Genomic DNA, 20,454 nt, shown 5'->3' with positions numbered 1-20,454 from the left:
AGTGGCCAGCACACAGTATGTGGTCAGTAAGCATCAGCCTGCAGCTTTAGTGTTACTGATACTGCGAGGACGCGTGGAAAAGCAGGTGTCCAGGCGCTAAGTGTGCCTGTGAGAGTGTAGTTTCTGGTCCAAGTGCAGAGCTGTGTGGGCGGTAGGATGAGTACGTGAGGAGGTGCACGGGGCTGTGAGAGCAGGTGTCACGGCCTGTGAACGTTGCTATGGGTGGACGCTTGTAGGGACGCATATATGTCAGTATGCCTCGGGCACTCAGGCTGTGTGAGCTACTGACGAGTTCTGTGGTTCATTCGTTTGTTCTTTATTCATTCATCAGAATTTCCTGAATGCCCATACACACAATGGAGACACATAAACAGACAAGGGAAATAGGATAGAGGGAAGCAAGGGAATTAGAGAAGAATGGAGAAAGAGCATTTGTTTCAATTTGATGAGTCTGATGTATCAGGGAAGCCTTCCTGGAGGAGGTGACTCCTGAGAGCTGAACTTGGCCAAGTGAAGAGGACCAAGGCCACTGTGTGCAGATACGGAGGGAGAGAAACACCAGTGCACACCCGAAACTACAAACAGTTTGTGTTGGTTCCCTACTACCTCAAGCTGCACCCCATCAACCCCCCAGAGTTCCAGGTTATATGATCATAGAACAGAGAGACAGCGCAGACGCCAAGGAGCCAACGCTTTATTGGGTACAGACCTAGCACGTTGGGAGCCCCACGCCCCTCGGGATGTGCCGAGGCTGGGCCCCCTGGCCTCTCGAGAGCAGCCACACTGGCTGTGGACTTGCGGCCCCCAGGGAGGCCTGGCCGGTGTTTGTCTCTCTCTCCGGACAGTCGTGGAATCGGGAAGTCTTCAAGGGCGGTGTGTCCCAGGAGGCTGGAAACAAATGCAGATCAGAGCTGAGAACTGTGGCCCGAGGAGCATGTTTTGTTGGGTGGAAGCCCTGGAGCCCACATTCCCGGATGGCGTTACAGAAGCAATGATGCCAGGAGGCACGAGCATGGAGGGGGCAGAAGGGAAACAAGCGGAGGCCACCCGAAACAGATGCGGAAGGGCCGCCGCTTCCAAGCGCAGGCACCTGACACCCACCTCGGCCACCGGTGCTGGCTCTGGGCTGGGGTCTTTCACTCGCATCCCACTCACAGTGCTACTCTGGGTAGCTGGGATCACTACTCCCATTTCTCGGCTGAGAACACAGATGCTCACAAGGTCTCATCACGTGGCTGTTACAGGAAGACCTGAGCTCTAGGGGCTGAGTGGTTCCGAATCCTATAACACACTTGCGTCTCAGGCAACCGGGCTGTACTGTCAGCTCCCAACACCCACGTGCAAGTCAAAGGTGGAAGAGGGTTTTAGGCAGGCGCTCCGTTATCGCAGAGAGCATTGCTGGGAGCGGGGAAGGGAAGCTGAGCTTTAAAAAGAAAAAAAAAATGGCAGAGACAAGATGTTCTGTGAGGACGTTTGCTAAGGGCTGCTCCGCTTCTGGACGTGTGACCTTTACTTGGCCTTTGAAACCGAGTTCTGTGTCCCCGAGAGCATAATAATGTAAATGAACATCAGATCTTTCCTCGGTAATTGAGAGCAGAGAGAGAGGCCGTGTTAAGTCAAATTAATTTGCTCTGATACCATCCAAAGCCCATCTTCATGATGGCTTTTTGATGGGCTGAGGGTGACTCCCGAAGTGGCAGGACGTGTGGCTCATTTGGGTCCAGGAAGGAGGCAGGTGTGGGCTGAACACCACGTGCGACCACTCAACCACCTAAGCCTCCGGCCGCTGCAGCTCCGACGCTCAGTGACTCGGAGAAGGCAGCCCAGCTGTAGGCTGGCATCGTGTCTGACCCTGGAGGGAGGTGCTTACTCCTCCTGGCCGGCCTGGTGGGGCTTCCCACTTCAGTCGGGAGCCATGAATTCTGAAACACGCCCTGAGAGGGGCAGTGAGGGGCCAGCCCAGCCTCGGGGCAAAGAGTGCCGGACTGGGAGTCAGGGTGGCTGGGCTGGCAGCAGACTCACTGGGTGACCTTGATCTTGAGGTCTTCTCCCCCTTTTCCAAGGGCGAGGCTGTGGTTCATGAGTTCCAACCCCCAGTGAGATGTATGATTCTAAAGTCTGCCTCAGTCTGCCCTTGAGAGAGGCAACACCTTTAGAGACCCAGCTCCTTAGTGTGCCTCCGAGCTGACTCACAGAGAGGCCGGAGCATACGCCTAAAGAAAAACGACATCAACAAAAACGCGGGCTCTGGAGTTTTGAATCCCAGTCCTGCCTGGGCGAGTCTGTACAAGTGCCTTAACCTGTGCGATTCTGTCTGCCAACGTGGAGAACAGGGATGAATCATACTTACACTCTTGGGGTTACCGTGGGCACCAAATGACTACCTGATAAACAAACTCGTCAAACGTGAGCCACGGCTAGCAGTGAGGACATCTCCCTGCTGCCGCTGTGAGTGCCAGGATCAGGTGCAGACCAGGACCTCTGCACTTGTCCCCTGCCCCCTTCTCAGGCCCCAGTTTCTCTTTACACACTTAATGCAAGAGCTGGACTTTGCTGTGTCAAGGCCGCTTCCCACCTCCCACCCTGGCTCTCCCCCGACACTGTGGACAGACGCCGTCACGCCTCCCTCCAGATGAACAGGGCACTGGGAAGAGAAGGAGTCAAGGGTGGGGAGGCTTTAGGAGCCCGGGACCACCTTACAGCATCCTCCCACCCCACCCAAGCTGAACCTCTTTAAATACAGATAGGCTTCCTATCTGTATTTTAAAGAGCAGAGAAACCAATGGCTCCTAGGGAGGGCTTCTAAGTTGTGCCTTTATCAGCAACACATTATTTGCATGAATAGTAACACAGTATTTCCATGAAAATCTCTAAAACCCCTCCTCTCTAGAGAAATGAGTCACACCATTACAGGCAGTGGCAGCAACTGCTTGTGTCCAGGCTGTCAGGCTGGACCGCCCGGTTTCACCCCCCGGAGGGCCGGCGCCTGTCGATGTTACCTGAGCGGGCTCCTACTTCTGCAGGTACTTCCTCATGATGCTCTCCACGGCCTCCTCTTTCCTCCCTGCGCCTGGCTCTCTGTTCTCGGGGGACGCCCGCTCGCCGCCATCGCCCTCCAGCCGGGGGGCACTCGGCCGACTCTTGATGCTGTCGGCGCTTTTGAAGGACACGATGGAGCTGGAGGAGGAGGACGAGTCAGAGAGGTGAGCAGGGTCCTCCCTGGACTCCGGACTCCTTTTCAAAACGGTGCCGATCCCGGAGACAAAGCCCCGGTCGGCCTCTTCCGTCTCAAAGCGGACGCTCAAATGCTGTGAACTGTCTCGCCCATCTTTGGCCGCTCTGGGCAAGGACGTGGGCGTCTCGGGCTTCCGGATGGCCGGCAGGAAGTCATCGAAATCCACTTTGGTCTTGCGTTCGTAGTTGAGGCTTGGGACCTTCCAGCTGAACGGGTCGCTGCCCAGGGGGTCCCCCATCAGGTGGGCGAACTGGCGGTTCTGGAAGACGAGAGGCTCCTTGCCGAGGTCCGGACAGCCCGCATCGTCCACCGAGGACTCCAGACAGCGCCTCCGCGGGCGCAGCGTGGGCGACCAGAGCGGGTCCCTGCGCGCGGCCGCTGGGGAGCTGGGCGTCCTCCGCGAGCTGGGCCCCGACTCCAAGAGGGACTCGCAGGAGCTGAAGCGGGTCTTCAGCTTCTCGGGGGGTGGGCTGGGGCTCCCCGCGCTCTGAGAGGGGATGCACTTGAGGCTGGTGGACCGTGGGAGCGCGGCCGATGCATCCAGGGCTGAGCCGGCGCCGGCTCTCAGCGCCAGGGCGCCCTCGTCGCTGCCCGCCCGGGCCCTCCTCAGCGTGGACGCCCCGGTGGTCTGGTAGATGGGGAGCGTGGGCCAGTCCTCCAGGCCCAGCGGCGACCCCCGGCCTCTCTGCGCTCTCTGCCTCCGGAGCCCTTCCACGAACTCCGACAGGGCGGCCGACGGGCTGGGCAGCTTGTCCCGAGGCAGCGGGGAAGCGTCTCCACTCCGGGAAGCCTGGGAGGGCGGTGCGCCCGGCCTCTCCGGGGCCTTTCTCTGGACGCCGCACTCTTCGCCATCCCCGAAGTGGCCGTACGTTCCCTGGCGGCGGGAGAGCGGGGATGCGGCCTTGTCCCCCGAGGTCCTGCTGTGGACGTCCCGGGCCCCATCGCCGGCCTCCTCGTGGGTCCTGCGCCAAGAAGAGAAGCGCGGTCAGCACACACTGTGCCAGCCCTACTATCTGTGCCATCGGGCCTGGAGCACGGGCGCTAATTCTGTTTAGCTTTGGAAACGCGTTCCCGTCCCCGCCGCGCTCTCCAACGAACCATGTGCTCTAATGCGCAAACTCCAGCCACAAGTGATTTCTCGTTGCTTTCTGAAATGCAATTTCTGTCTATAATTAAACCCAGCTAAAAACGTTTGAGCAGATTAAAACTGCAGCTCTGATGGATGACTTAGACGGAGGACGCATCACACATGACATGAAGGACCTACCATCCCACAGCCTGCTGGGAAATAGGTAATTTGTTTCTTGAAGACTCAAAGGAGATCTGTGGGAGGTTATTTTCTTATTTAGGGTCAAGCCCGGAGGACAACCCCACCGAGCAGAGCTCCGGAGAGCCAGTGACCCGAATATGCCTCTGAATGAGGTGCTGTAAGGCTCCCAACTGTTTCATGGGAGGAGGGTGGGCAGGGGAAAGAAAAAAAAATGTTCCTTCAAAAGGGAAAAATTTACATGAAATCAACTTGAAACCAACACTACACAGGAGAGAGGACAGACGCCTTCTATTCTGGGACTGCCAGGCAGAGGCATTTCGCAGCTGCAGCCAACACAGCTCTGCCTTTGAAAAGTGGGAATCTTGGCAGTGAGGCCAAATCACAGACTGGAAAGTGAAGGGTAGGCCTTAAAAGCCAGAGACTGGAGTCCAGCAACCGGTCCTTTAACAAAATCTATTTGTCCTCCCTGTAAGACAAACCACCTCCTTCTCACCCACCAGCAAAGTTGTAATTTATAAAAAGCAAAAAGGGGCATGAAATGTCAGTGTGGGCCTGGGGTCAGTTTGGGCCTGAGGGCCAGGGCCAGGGCTCAGCCTGAGGTGGGGGGATGGGATGTTGATGCAGGTTTCTGCTGGTGGCTCTGTCACCATGAGAATGACTACAGAGGAGTCAGCACCTGCACATAAAGGCTGGAATAGTGGAACCAGCCCTGGACCTAGTGCCTGGCACCCGGCTCCTCAAATAATGCTTAACAATTACGCTGAGTGGTTAATAATAATCAATGGCTATTCATCATCATCATTAATTAGCCGTTAGTGCTCATTACGATTACTACTGATAACCTCTGGCTCTCTGGAGCCTCACCTGCGCCGCCCCCCTCAAGGTGCTCCATGAAAGACTCATGTGACGTCCCAGGAGGATGGACAGGACAATGCTTGGGCAGGAGACCCGACGTCTCATCGCCCCTGGGAAAGGTTCCAACAAAAGCCACACCGTTTGCCCAGAGCAGCTGCTCCCTTCCCTTTCTGGCCCATCACCTTCCGTCTCCGTCACAGCTGGACTCGGGCCAGAATGGGAGCTGGAGCGCTGCGGTGTGACCACCTGAAGGGCTGTTTGTCAACATCATCCCTTTGGAGTCGCTCCCCTCATACACAGCAAGGTGGCACATTCACATCCCTTTCTTTCTCTCTCTCTCTTTTTTTTAATAAACAACTTGGAGCTGCCAGGGGCAGTGGGCTGCTGCAGAGCTGACAAAAGTCATTTCCGTCCTGTCTTGGCTCTGAAGGGAGGCAGGCGTGATGAATGTGTCCTGGGTGCTCAGTCTCTGCCGCTGCCTGCCACATGGGGATTGGCGGCACCTGTCGCTGAATCTCCTGGGACTGTGCCATCCCACTGGCCCCAGCTCCCCTTGAGAGTGCTGGCTGCAGAGGCCAGGATGGGGAGGGAAGAGAAGAGAAGCTACAGGAGGGGGAAGGGCAGGGGAGAGGAGGAGGAGGGGGACCCCAGTTCTCCAGCCCAGGCTGTCAAGCCCCTGCCGAGTCACTTCTGCACCCTGACTCAGCCCCGCGCCCAGCACACAGTAGATGCTCAGTAAGTGTTGTCGGACTGAGTCAAGTCTACCTCCGAAATCAAGTCTCTGGGGAAGGGGAGGAAAGGAGGATGAGCAAGTAGAGGAGGGGCAGAGAGAAGTGGGGAGAAGCAGAGGCAGGACCGAGAAGACAGAAGGTGAGCTGAGAATGGACAGGACGACGGAGAGGAAGAGACAGGTGGCGACGGGGGCGGTAAAGCAAGAGCAGGTGCTGAGGGCAAGGCCAAAGGACAGGGGGGAGGGTCGCAGATGTGGGGTGCGCTGGCAGCTTAGGACTGGCCCTCCTCACCTTTGACCAAAACCTGGGACAGCCCGGGGGCATGCAAAGCTGTGGGCAGCTCAGGAGCCCTCGAGGTCACAGCCTGTGTGTGCTGCTGTCGGAGCCCAGAGGACACAGACTCTCCAGGCGACAGCCAAGTCCCCTTGGCTTGGCCAGACCAGCGGAGACCCACCCACCTTCCCTGAGGCCCACAGGGAGCAGCATCTTTCAGAAGGCAGGCAAATCAAAATGTCCCCATAAAGCCACCTGGCTGTCACTAGATGGTGATCTCAGAGATCTGCCCAGGGGCCCAAGGGTCGGTGTCATGGGGCTGGGGTGGGTGGGGTCCCACCTTCTGGAGTGGTCTGGCTGGTGCCTCCAGAGCCTCAACTGGTCGGCTTCAAACTAGAACACAGGCCCAGTAGTGTAGACTTGGGCAGGGCTGGGGAGTGGGGTGGGGACGGGGCGAGGAGTCCGAGTGAGGGTAGAGGGAGGAGGGCTGGGGGGGCAGATGGGGAGGGACGGCAGGAGAAGGAAAGAAAGACGCCTCATCTTGACTGAGTGCTGTCTCCTGGGTTTACCATGCAGAGATCCACCCCGTCTCTGCAGCTCTACTTCCTGTCTGCGCTGCCACTCCAAGGGAGACGTGTGTGGTGTCCCCTCCTTTCTGTGTGGGGACGGCAGAACTGATCTGAACTCAGACGCCCTCTTGCAGACATCAGGGTGAGGGGCCTAGCTCTGCTGCCCAGGGCCGGGTGAGACTCTCCGTTCCTGCCCTGGCTCTGGACGCTTTGGACACACCCTGGGAAGACTCATTTTCCCCCAGCTGTCCTCCTGGGATAACTCAGCTCAGATGGAACTCCCTTCCACTGGCATCGCGTGATGGATGGACGGCGGCTAATCAAGATGTCACTGTGCCTGCCTCCCAGCTTTGGCCAGGGCGAGAGGTGATGGATAGGAGGTGCTCTGAGCACCTCTGAGGAGCTGCTGGGAGACGGGTATGGACACAAGCTGGGCGGGGCACTGTGATCTCCAAGAAGGGACTCTAGAAACATGGTGGGAACTTCTGCACCTGCCCCTCCATCTGTCCAAAAAGGAAGAGTCTTCTCACATACCTGGGAGATAAGGAGCCAATAGGCAGGTTCCTGGGCACCCAGCCACACGGGGCAGGCTGGGCCCGTAACAGTTGCCCCTGGCCAAGCACCTACTGTATGCCAGGTGCTGTGCACATGGACACAGGTCAGAACAAGCAGATGGGCCACCTGTCTGCATGGAGCTGACCACCATGTCCATTATAGCCTCGAGGGCCACCCCGGGGGTAGGCGCTGTGGCTCTGGGCACAGTGAGGCGGAGTGGCCACGGCAAGCACACACAGTTGGGAGTGGCAGAGATGGGGTTCCGACCCCACGGCAGGCAGCACCCTTGCCTGGGAACCTCCTCTGGACTCTACTGTGATACAGGCTTAACACTGTCTCTTTGACATCACCTTGCCCAGGTAACATCTGTCCCTTGGAGTCTAGTTTGCTTCTGCCACCCGCTGGCCTTGGGACACTCGCCTAACTTCTCTAGGCCTCAGTTTATTCATCTGTGTGATGGGAGGAAACCAGGTCAACCTGGCTGCTGCTGCTGCTGCTGCTGCTGCTGCTAAGTCGCTTCAGTCGTGTCCGACTCTGTGCGACCCCATGGACGGCAGCCCACCAGGCTCCCCCGTCCCTGGGATTCTCCAGGCAAGAACACTGGAGTGGTTTGCCATTTCCTTCTCCAATGCATGAAAGTGAAGTCGCTTAGTCGTGTCCAGCTCTTCATGACCCCATGGACTCCAGCCCACCAGGCTCCTCCGTCCATGGGATTTTCCAGGCAAGAGTACTGGAGTGGGTGCCATTGCCTTCTCCAAGGTCAACCTGGCAATGACGCAGAAATAAGAACTACAGGGGCATAAGTGTTTTTGTCTGTTGCATTCACTACTTTACCCCTGTGCCTAGAACGGGGTCCTAACCCAGTAGGTGTTCAGAAAACATATGAGTGAATGAGTGATGTGCCAGTGCTCTGGCCCATAGGAGGCGCTAAGTATGGGCACACAGTAGGTATCTCGTGAATGTCAATTAACTGATGAACAAAACAATATATGTGGACACTGGAGCTTTGTAGTATCATCTGAGGTCAGAGTCTGAGTCATCCAATTCCATCTGTCTTTCTCAAGACTTCTTTGGTTGTTTGACGTCTTTTTGTGTTTCCATATAAATTAAATTGTTTTTGCTCTCGTTCTGTGACAAACGCCACTGGTAGTCTGATAGGGGCTGCAATGAATCTGTAGATTGCCTTGGGCAGTACAGTCATTTTGACAATACTGACTCTTCCAGTCCAAGAACATGATCTATCTTTCCATCTGTTTGTGTTTTCCTCACCTTCTTCCATCAGCATGTCGCAGTTTTCAGAGTGGAGGGCTTCTGTCTCCTTGGGTAGGCTCACTGCTAGGTATTCCACTCTTTTTGATGTGATGGTAAATGGGACTGTTCCCTTAATTTCTCTTTCTGATCTTTTGCTGTTAGTGTATAGGAATGCAAGAGATTTCTGGGTGTTAATTTTGTATCCTGCAAGTTTACTGAATTCATTGATAAAGTCTAGTAGTTTTCTGGTAGTGTCTGTAGGATTTTCCACGTATAGTATCATGCCATCTGCAAACACTGACAGTTTCACTTCTTCTTTTCCAGTTTGGATTCCTTTTTATTTCTTTTCCTGTAAGTATTGGTGACTCAAATTTATGAAGGCTTATTAGAAAAATCAGGATATGATCATGCAAAAATGCTGGAATTTCTACTCTTTGTAACCCGGGAAGCTAAGAATCCAGGCTTTGGGAAGCAGACGCACGGGTTCAGATCTTGGCTCTGTCCCTCCCTTGCCATGTACCCTGTGAAGCCTGGCTGTGAGGGTGGGCACCGTGACCCTGCTGAACCTCAGAGATGATGGACATCATCGAGACAGTCAGTACCGCTGAGCAAGGCCCACAGACGCCTCTGCCTGCCCCCAGCTCTTCATGGGAGGTGGGGCCTGGTGCAACTGAACTTGCATACATCACTTATTCATTTCACAACGTGACTACTTGTGAATACATGCCTAAGATCCTCACGATTGCTTTTCAGTTAATGGCCCCTCCCATCAGGGCTACAGAAGGCCCTGGATTGAGGGCAGATGTTCAAGAATAAGCAATTCCTGGGACTTCCCTGCTGGTCCAGCAGCTAAGAATCCACCCTGCAACGCAGGAGATGGGGTTCGATCCCTGGGTGGGGAACAAAGATTCCACGTGCTGTGAAGCTTTGAAGCCCGTGCATCACAACAAAAGATCTGGCACGACCCAACCCATGAGCTGCAACTCAGACCTGACACAGCCACATAAATAAATGTATTTATTTTTAAAAAGAATAAGCAATTCCTATGTCCGAGCCCGCTCTGAGCAACACAGGAAAGGTGTGAGGCTACTCAGGTCTGTTCAGCCTCAGAGCAAGCCAGCTGCTGAGATATGGGTCTGGTTCAGGCCACACCTTCCCCTGCCAAGCCATCCTGTGACCACAGCTCCCTTGTTTCTCCTCTGGTGCCAACCATGGAGGAGATGCTCCAAGAACACTGGGTGAAGAATAAAAAGGCACATCCTTTCATCTCGTCAGGATCTGGATGATCAGCCCACCTTGCAGATGAGGAAACTGAGGCTCACCAGGGAGAAGCCACTGCTCGAGGCTCACACTGCTCAGCGGCAGAGCTGGGATCTGAAGCAGGGTTGGCCAGATCTCACACCCTTGCTCTGCCCTTCACAATCACAGGCCCTGGGCATAGAAAGCTAGGAGGAAACCGCAAGGAGCTGAACTCATGTCTACACGCGTGCACTGTTCAAAATCCACTGAGACACAGTGACTAACACATCATGAGGCCCAAGTCAGGGAGATGCTGGCTTCGCCGGTGTTAGAACAATCACACAGCAAAAACCAGACTCTCCAGGTCTGAGTTGGAGCAGAGCCTGGGCCAGCAGTAGCTACAGGAAACTCGATGCAGATTTAATGACCCCATGAATCATCCCCAGAGACATACTGTCACCCCCATTTTTCATTCACACCCTGAAATTAAAGAGGAAATTAAAAATGTATTGATGTTCTTTAACAGTGAGGCCTGGATGGGAAACCAGATGTCCTTTGAAGATGGCCTGAAGGTTCCATGATTGAGTCCCACATAGAAACTGATGGTCTGTAAGAGAAGCTGGCATGGCGCTCAGACTGTGCCTGACATGGCAGGAAACTCGGCACATTTATTAGGCCCCTACAGTGTGCATGGGAATTCTGCATCACAGGAGTATGTTGTGCCTTTAGGCTTTGCAGACGTTATTCGATTTTCTCTCCATGACAGCCCTCTAAGTCAGCTACTAATAACCTCCCATTTCACAAATGGGCTCAAGAAGGATGAGCCAGTTGTCACAGAGTAAATGGGAGAATGTGGATTTGAATCCAGCTTTGGGAACACGGGTCCTGACTGCTCTGCCCTACTGTTCGTTACTGTTGACTGTTCTGTTTCACAGAGGGGGAAACTGAGGGTCAGAGAGGCAGATGGAGAGGGAGGAGCAGAGCCCAGGCTCCCACCTCGATCTGACTGACTCTATATGACATTCGGCTAAGCTCCTCACAGGAGAAGATGGGCTGCCTTAGCCTTTCAGAGGCACACTGAAGGGTGGATGCTGCGTCAGCCCATGAAGAAGGGTCAGCAGTGCAAGAAGCTCCAGGAACACCGTGAACCCTGGAAATGCTACGAGAGGCTGGCAAGCGACGGGGAGGGTCCGGGGCTGGAGAGCACAGCCTCTCTGGAGGTGGGGTGCAGTCAGGCGTTCAGAAGAGGGTAGGATCTGGGGGTGGGGGTGATGCTGAGGAAGAACTCCAAGGAGAAGAAAGTCCCTCCTACCAGCTAGTAGCTTGTTCACTGATTTCTGCAAAACCCTGGACCAGCAAGGGCTGGTGTCTACATTTCATAGGCAGAGGCACCAAGACTTAGAAAACCCCTCGGCTGAAAGGGAAGATTGAAAAAAAAAAAGGCTGAGCCCGAAGAATTGATGCCTTTGAACTGTGGTGCTGGAGAAGACTCTTGAGAGTCCCCTGGACAGCAAGGAGATCAAACCAGTCCATCCTAAAGGAAAGCAACCCTGAATATTCACTGGAAGGACTGATGCTGAAGCTGAAGCTCCCATACTTTGGCCACCTGATGCGAAGAGCTGACTCATTTGAAAAGACCCTGGTTCTGGGAAAGACTGAGGGCAGGAGGAGAAGGGGACGACAGAGGATGAGATGGTTGGATGGCATCACTGACTCAATGGACATGAATTTGAGCAAGCTCTGGGAGATGATGGACAGGGAAGCCTGGCGTGCCACAGTCCATGGGGTCGCAAGGAGTCGGACACAACTGAGCGACTGCGCAACAACAAGAAGCAAGGAGGATGCTGGGCATGGAACGCTGAAGGAGACCTCAACAGCGAGCCGAAGAGAGGTGGAAGAAGCCGCAGAGAGGCCCGCAACCTGGTTACTTCTGGCCTGAAGGTGGAGAGACTCAGGAAATAGATTCTGGAAATACACTATATTCCTTATAGTAGAATGTTTTTATGAGACAAGACAGTGCTTAAGCCGTGCTTGCCGTTTTCTCTGATCTTAAGCAGGTACCGAGTCCTTGACACTTAAAAAACCGATCTGGTGAACTGCCCTCAGGACACCACCTGTGTATCTCCTGCAGGTGGACAGAATCTGCCACGTCTCACCCGCATGTTCTTACTGGCCAACCAGTTACTGGAACCTGGGAGTTTTGAACAGAGCTGCCATCAGAATCAGGCTTGACTCTCTACAAAAAAACAGTCTGTTTCAATGGGAGTGGGGCAGTAGGGGAACCATTCTGGTTTCAGTTCAGTTCAGTTCAGTCGCTCAGTCATGTCTGACTCTTTGCGACCCCATGAATCGCAGCATGCCAGGCCTCCTTGTCCATCACCAACTCCCGGAGTTCACTCAAACTCACATCCATCGAGTCGGTGATGCCATCCAGCCATCTCATCCTCTGTCATCCCCTTCTCCTCCTGCCCCCAATCCCACCCATTCTGGTTTAAAAGAGACTAAAGGCTGGGACTTCCCTGGCAGTTCAGTGGTGGTTCAGTGGCTTCCCTGGCGATTAAGACTCTGTGTGTCCACTGTAGGCGACGTGGGTTCAATTCCTGGTCAAGGAACTAAGATCCCACATGCCACGTGGTGCCACCAAAAAAAAAAAAAGACTAATAGAAGATGTTAACAAGAGGGGAAATTGAGGGTAGAAAGACAGGGAAGGGGTGGATATGGGTGCTCTGTTCTTTCAGCTCAATTTTTCTTTAAGTCTAAACCTTTTCTAAAATATAAAGTCTGTTTTTCTTTCTTGTAAATAAAAGAGAGAGACCTGAAGAAACAAAACAACATAATACAATGAGTGTCCTTAACAGGAGCCTTCTTTTTAAAAACTACAGTGAGGGGACTCCCCTGGCAGTGCTGTGGCTAAGACTCCATGCTCCCAATGCAGGGGGCCCAGGGTTGATCCCTCATCGGGAAACTAGATCCCACATGCTCCAAATAAGGGCTCACAGGGGCCCGGGGTTGAGCCCTCATCGGGAAACTAGATCCCACATGCTCCAAATAAGGGCTCACGTGTGGCAACTGAAACCCAGTGCAGCCAAATTAAAAAATTAAAAAAAAAATAGAAGTACAGTGATACAACTTCAGAACAACTGGGTTAATATAAACGTTGGGATCTTGGAGGATATTGTGGATCTGTTCATTTTCTTAGCGGTGAAAATGGTGCGGCAGTTTGGAAAGCCCTTCTCTGGCGGGACAAAGATGCGAAATTATTTTAAGGAGAACTGGCATGGTGTTTTCAACTTACTTTCATAGTGCTGGGGATAAAATATATGTTTCGATATAGACAGAAGTAGAGAGGAAGATAAAGATAGAAATAAAATCAATATTAAAAAAATTATCAAATTATGGTAGAGGCTAGCAGAGTGACAGTGCCCAGTCACCTTCAGGGTTGAGAAGAGAAGAGAGACAGAAAGGAGCGGGGGGAGGGGGATAGGAAGGGATGCTTTACTGGTGATTCTATTATCAATTAAAAAAAAAAACCAAAAAGCCAGTATTTCTGCCTGACTTTCAGTGTTCAGCCCAAGTACAGCCGCCTCCAGAAGTCTGTGCCCACCTCTCAGCCTGGGCTGGGGTCTCCTCTGATCCTCAGCGCCCCTGTGTTTTCCTGTCCTCCGTCCTGTAACCGTTTGCTTACTTGTTTACAACTCTCAACAACTAGACTCAGTTTTCTTCTGTGATTTCCCAGGATCTAGAACAGTCCATCAAGGGAAGTTCGTGGAATGGGAAGAATGAAAGACAGGAGGAATAGGAGGACGCGAATGAAGAAACAAGGGACAAAAGGCCTCATCTGGCAGGTTCATTCAGACCCCAGTAGCCCCACTTACGGGTCAGTCAAAGCCGCTTCTCTGCGCTTAAAACCAAGAGATTCAAAACCAACTTCCAGTGCACAACCTAGAGGGAATTCTTCCTATGTGGGAACCCGATCCAAAGCCCGGTCTTGTTTCTCCAGAATTTCATCCCCTTCAGAACTGAGAGGGAGCTGGAACCACATTCTCCTCCTGGAGAGACAGAGACGCAGAGAGCCTCCTGGGTCAGCCTGAGATGGGAGAGCACCGGCTCTCAAACCTCAGCCTGCCCTTCAGACACAACCTCTACGATGTCCTGAAAGAACACACAGGGTGTGAAAAGTGACCAAGTCGGATCAGAGAGTCCACTTGGGGTCAACACAGGTAAGTAAATTCACGATGCTTTCTTTTGGTTTCCAGGCACAGGCACTAGCTCTGCTGAGTACCATACAACGGCAGTAACCACAGTCTCTGACTTTTCACAGCACCCAGTTCGTCATAAATGCAGCTTTAAGTGAATGGAAGTTATCTGTCCATCCACCCCTCCTCCTTGCCATTCAGAACCTTCTGTGGAGTGCCATGATGCCAGCTCCTGCTGACACTGAGGTGAAGGACCCTTGTGTTCAAGAAGCTGATACTCTAGAGGGGAAGGAGTTGACCAGCCTATGAGTAGAGGGAAGTATGAATGACCCTTCATGTCCTCCTGCGCTCAGACACCAAGGAAGAAATATTTACTGAGTAAAAGGAGTAGAAAAGTCTGATTTTAGCAGATCACAGCTGATTCCAGATGTGATCGTCCAGCTTCTATGAGAGAAAACCTCCTCAAAAAAAAAAAAAAACACAGAAAAGCTACATTTAAACATAAAGGCACCAGAGGGTTCAAACAATAGCCCTATCTAACACAGAATCTAACACAGAGCAGAAGTGAGGGTGGTGGTCGTCCTTGAGTAAGGAGGAGGTCATGACTGCAGTGGATATCGGAAGGTGTTGGGGCGCTAGCCACGGGCTGGTTTTGATGTGGGTAGTAATTATTAAGGTATGATCAAGTTTTGAAAATTTCATACAGACACAATTTTCGGTATGTATGTCTGCATAAGCTGACTTAATGAAAATTTAGCTCAGAGAACCACAGATTCTACAAGACTGTTCTGAACAGTCAGTGATCAAGCCAAATGGTTTTACACCAACTTGCATCTAACTTAGGCGAGCCTCAAAATTCCTGAAGGATTCGCAGATCTACCAAAGATCTAGAGCTCTAGATAGAAAACACCCCTCCTTCCCACGGAAGCCTGCCCAAGAGTGATGCTGGCACCAAGCATGAACCCGGACAGACAGACTTCTCCTGCCCCTCACTTGCTCAGGCCTTGGGTCCACGGTTAGTATGTTCGCACTGAACATTTCCACATCTTACCCATTAATCTTCTTAATACTGATAAAACTGAAAAGCACTCTTTTGTTCCAGGAACACATAAAACCATTTTCATGAGAGACTCATTCATTAAGTACATTCAGGATGGATTAAAGTGATCCTGAGCTCCAGTTCTAAGAATGCAGAGACCAGTAAATAAATGTGCTATTGAAATAAGATTAGCAGTCAGTGCTTAACCTACTTTGAGAACAAGCTGTTTTCAATGCCAAGTATCCTCCATTCATATTTACATAATTAATGAACTAATTACAAACGAGTCTTATCTAATCATTTAAGCAGGTCTCACGTGACCCAGCCTTGGCCCCACTTCTGCGGTAGAGTAACTGCACTTCCTTGAGAGTAATACAACTTTATTTTAAAACAATACCCTATAATTTAGACCTTTTTACTAATTCAAGCCAGCCTTATCCTACATAAAAATCAACGGAGGCTGATCAAAGGAGGATGGTGGTGTCTAAATTTATTGCTTTTAAGCGAAGAACCACAAGCCAAGAGTATGGGACCGCAAATGTTTACAGAAAGCACATTTTTTCCCTGAAAAAGGAAAAGTCGTAATGCTGCCTTTTAGCCAAACGAAAAGCAGTTGTGTTAAATCGGTACCAAAGCAAATGATACATACAACAGTAATTAGCTAAGATTACACAGTAATTAAAATCACGATGATTATGTGAGTGAGAATAATTTATACAATAATCTCCACGCTGCAATATGGTACTTGTCCAATAGCAACAGAGCAGAGCCATGTTTGGTAATAAATTCAAATCACAGCATCTCTAATTACGTGGTGATAGATCGTGGTCACTGAGATTTAGGGATAAACAAAATCTCTGACCAGGACACACACAATTCTGTTTGGACTTCCCAAGGCTACCAAATGGGGATCCCAAACGCTTTCCCCCTTCCCCCCACAGGGAGCCGTAGACCTTCAGGTTGCCCCACTATATCCCACTAATCCTGGTTCCACGCTGCTAACAACTTGCTCTGTTGCTCTGTGACACAGACAGGTAACTCATCTGGCAGAGCCACCCTTGGCCAGAGACAGTCATAAACAATATGTAAGAGTTCTTTTAAAAGGGCATGGCTGTGATCCAATGAAACTTTAACAAAAGCAGGTCAAGGGCCAGGGTTTTTTTTTTTTACTGTGCGCAGTCATTGGCTGACTCCTGTTGTAGGTGACAGGAAGCCACTGAAACCAGATTTTCATTTGAGAGAGATTTGAGAGGCTGGAGTGCAGAGGAGGGATTAAGGTGGGTGGGGTTGGAAGGGCTTTGCCAGAGTCTAGGACAGAAATGGTGGCCTGGCTTCAAGGTGTGGACAGTGAGGATGGACAGAAGTAAGACGGTCAAGAGTATTTGCCTGAAGCGCGGAGGCACAGAATAAACAAGATTTAGCCATCAGTGGACGATGGGGATGAGCCAGAGGGAAGAGAGCCTCAGAAGCGTGGAGGGCTCCAGCTCGGGTGACTGATGACAGGACCTCCACGTGATTCGGATCACACTGGTGGGGGAGAGGGAGGAGGCTCCCCCTGGACACACTGGGTTCAGATACCACAGAGACAGCCAGGTGGCCAGCTTCTAAACTGCAGGCAGTTACATACAATATACATGTTTGCCACTTGGAAGAACATGAGTTGGAGGGCTAGATTTGGGGATCACCTGTTTACAGTGATGTTCAAGCTGGTTTTAGAAAAGGCAGAGGAACCAGAGATCTAAACTGCAGGCAGTTACATACAATACACATGTTTGCCACTTGGAAGAACATGAGTTGGAGGGCTAGATTTGGGGATCACCTGTTTACAGTGATGTTCAAGCTGGTTTTAGAAAAGGCAGAGGAACCACAGATCAAATTGCCAACATCCGCTGAATCATCAAAAAAGCAAGAGAGTTCCAGAAAAACATCTATTTCTGCTTTATTGACTATGCCAAAGCCTTTGATTGTGTGGATCACAATAAACTGTGGAAAATTCTGAAAGAGATGGGAATACCAGACCACCTGACCTGCCTCTTGAGAAACCTATATGCAGGTCAGGAAGCAACAGTTAGAACTGGACATGGAACAACAGACTGGTTCCAAATAGGAAAAGGAGTATGTCAAGGCTGTATATGGTCACCCTGTTTATTTAACTTATATGTAGAGTACATCATGAGAAACTCTGGACTGGAAGAAACACAAGCTGGAATCAAGATTGCCCAGAGAATTATCAATAACCTCGGATATGCAGATGACACCACCCTTACGGCAGAAAGTGAACAGGAACTAAAAAGCCTCTTGATGAAAGTGAAAGAGGAGAGTGAAAAAGTTGGCTTAAAGCTCAACATTTAGAAAACGAAGATCATGGCATCTGGTCCCCTCACTTCATGGGAAATAGATGGGGAAACAGTGGAAACAGTGTCAGACTTTATTTTTTTGGGCTCCAAAATCACTGCAGATTGTGACTGCAGCCATGAAATTAAAAGACGCTTACTCCTTGGAAAGAAAGTTATGACCAACCTAGATAGCATATTCAAAAGCAGAGACATTACTTTGCCAACAAAGGTCTGTCTAGTCAAGGCTATGGTTTTTCCAGTGGTCACGTATGGATGTGAGAGTTTGACTGTGAAGAAAGCTGAGCACCGAAGAATTGATGCTTTTGAACTGTGGTGTTGGAGAAGGCTATTGAGAGTCCCTTAGACTGCAAGGAGATCCAACCAGTCCATCCTAAAGGAGATCAGTCCTGGGTGTTCTTTGGAAGGACTTATGCTAAAGCTGAAACTCCAAGACTTTGGCCACCTCATATGAAGAGCTGACTCATTGGAAAAGACTCTGATGCTGGGAGGGATGGGGGGAAGGAGGAAAAGGGGATGACAGAGGATGAGATGGCTGGATGGCATCACTGACTCGATGGACATGAGTTTGAGTGAACTCTGGGAGTTGGTGATGGACAGGGAGGCCTGGCGTGCTGCAATTCATGGGGTCGCAAAGAGTTGGACACGACTGAGCGACTGAACTGAACTGTTTACAGTGACGGGGTTAAAATCACAGGATTGCCTGGGACCCAGTGGACAGAAAAATAGGTGAGAGCAGCATCCCGGGATCCCCAGCAGATGGCGGGGAGGGGCTGGGGTGGGAAGGAAAAGACCAGAAAAGAGAAGTTTGGGTAGCGCCAAGGAGCAGAAACACTTCCCTAGTGGCTCAGCAGTAAACAATCTGCCTTCAATGCAGGAGATGCAGGTTGGATCCCTGGGTCGGGAAGATCCCCAGAGAAGGGAATGGCAACTCACTCCAGTATTCTTGCCTGGGTAATCCCACGGACAGAGGAGCCTGGTGGGCTACAGTCCATGGGGTTGCAGAGTGGGACACGACTGAATGACTGAACGGTAACAACAAAAGGAGCAGAAACAGCTAAAAGGCCAGGTGGACAGGGGTTCCAAGAAACGTCTAACGGGCCAGTGCAGCAGAGAAGTCCAGAAACAGATCCAGACTGGAGAACATCCCCTGGTTTGTCCCTTAGGAAGCTGCTGACACGCTGAGGAACGTTCCAGTGGTGGCCCAGGGCTCTGGGCTGGGGGAAGCGGAGGCAGAAACGGGAGGGGAGTGAAGGCGCTGTGCGGGGACCCCACTCTGGCGAAGCCCGGCTCCAAAGGGGGGAACCGGACTGCAGGGTAACGGGTGAGGATATAGTTAGGCCGGGAGGACCCCAGGGTGTTCATAACCCACAGAGGAAGGGCAGCTGGAAACGCGGAGCCGAGACTGTAGGAGTGAGCGGGCGGCGGGGCACGGATTCCACGCAACCAAAACCGGGTCTCGTTTTCTGGGACCAGAGGGAAGCTGGGGCAGACGGTGATCAATTTACAGGTACCGTTCTGAGGCTGCTGTTTTTCCTTTGAATGAACCAGGAGTTTAGGGTGTCTGCTCAGAGTAAGGAGTTGGACACAGAGGAAAGTCAGGATGGTTTGGAATAACTTGTCCAGTAAAATGAAAGAAAACAGGCCAGTGACAAGGCATCAGCGTCTATACAGCCGGTTCAGTTAATGCCCGTCTGTGCTTGGACCCTGCAGAGCTGTGTGAGTGACCAAGGCTGAGGTTCTGAGAGACGTGGGCATGGGGCTTTGGACGAAAATGGGGCTTGGCCCCCTTTGGAGAGCCCGAGGTGCTGTGAGGACTGGAAGGGAGAGGACAGAACCCTTTACTGGAACACTCTACTGGCAGGGTGGTGGCCCAGGGGGCAGGAGGGAGAGGCAGGCACCCTGCAGGGCCGGGCACACCGTGGGCTGGGAGCCCTGGCACCAGCTGCAGCCGGCCATCAAGAGAGGCTCTGGAGCCAAGCCGGCTGCCACCACCAAGCCTATAAACTCCCTCCCCAGGGGCACGGAGGTAATTTAGTGTCTCCATCTCCAGAAGCTCTTGCATTTATCAGCAGCTTCATGACTCCTGGGCTGTAAATCATCAAGCTTTAGGCATATTTCTCTTGAGTTGACGTCCTCTTATAAATAATACAAGGAATGCTTTTACTTTTTTGGCAGAAGACTGCTTTCTCCCTCTCTTCTTTTTTTAGAGTGACCTTCTTTTTCAGTCAAATTTGGAAATGTCCAAGAGACTCATTTGTTGATCCCTGTGATGGGCCAGGTCATATGGGGGTGCATGCCATAGAGTTCCCCTTGTCTCTAACCTGCCTCCACCTCCTCAGCAAGGACAGCGCCCAGATGACCCGGTAGCATCTGGTCAAGTTTAAAATGCAAATTCCCTTTGACGGAGAGAATCATCTGTCCTGTGCACAAGAGTGTGTGTGTATGCGTTTAAAGGCTAACAGGTTAATAGGGCTGGTGTGTGTGTGTGTGTGTTTAAAGGCTAACAGGTTAACAGGGCTTCCCAGGTGGCTCAGTGACAAAGAATCTGCCTGTCAATTCAGGAGATAAAGAAAGGAGGGTTCTATCCCTGGGTTAGGAAGATCCCCTGGAGGAGGAAATGGCAACCCTCTCCAGTATTATTGCCTGGGAAATTCCTTGGACAGAGGAGACTGGCAGGCTACAGTTCATGGGGTCACAAAGAGTTGGACTTGACTAAGCATACACACACAACAGGTTAATAGCAAATATCCTGAAATCAACTGAAAGTGAAACAGGAGTACAGTTTAATAAATCCATGGCATCATTTTAAGATTTTCTGCAGGAATTTAAAAGAATGAGATAGACTTATGTGAACAGACAGGGTGTGATCTCTAAAGTATATTAT

The 20,454-nt window shown here is 51.6% G+C and overlaps 1 protein-coding gene across 1 annotated transcript in view; it reads right to left on the bottom strand.

Moving 5' to 3' along the window:
- Positions 1 to 678: 678 nt before the first annotated feature.
- The window catches only part of MYO18B (myosin XVIIIB), a 232,613-nt gene continuing 212,837 nt past the window's right edge, over positions 679 to 20,454 (bottom strand). The window contains 2 exon segments of the mRNA XM_059876421.1: positions 679 to 888; positions 3,000 to 4,197. Of these exon segments, the coding sequence (XP_059732404.1) occupies positions 3,012 to 4,197 (1,186 nt within the window). The 3' untranslated portion in view covers positions 679 to 888; positions 3,000 to 3,011.

This window comes from Bos taurus, chromosome 17 (genome assembly GCF_002263795.3).
Source record: "Bos taurus isolate L1 Dominette 01449 registration number 42190680 breed Hereford chromosome 17, ARS-UCD2.0, whole genome shotgun sequence".
Classification (NCBI taxonomy): Eukaryota; Metazoa; Chordata; class Mammalia; order Artiodactyla; family Bovidae; genus Bos; species Bos taurus.
This window is presented reverse-complemented; position numbering and strand designations above follow the sequence as displayed.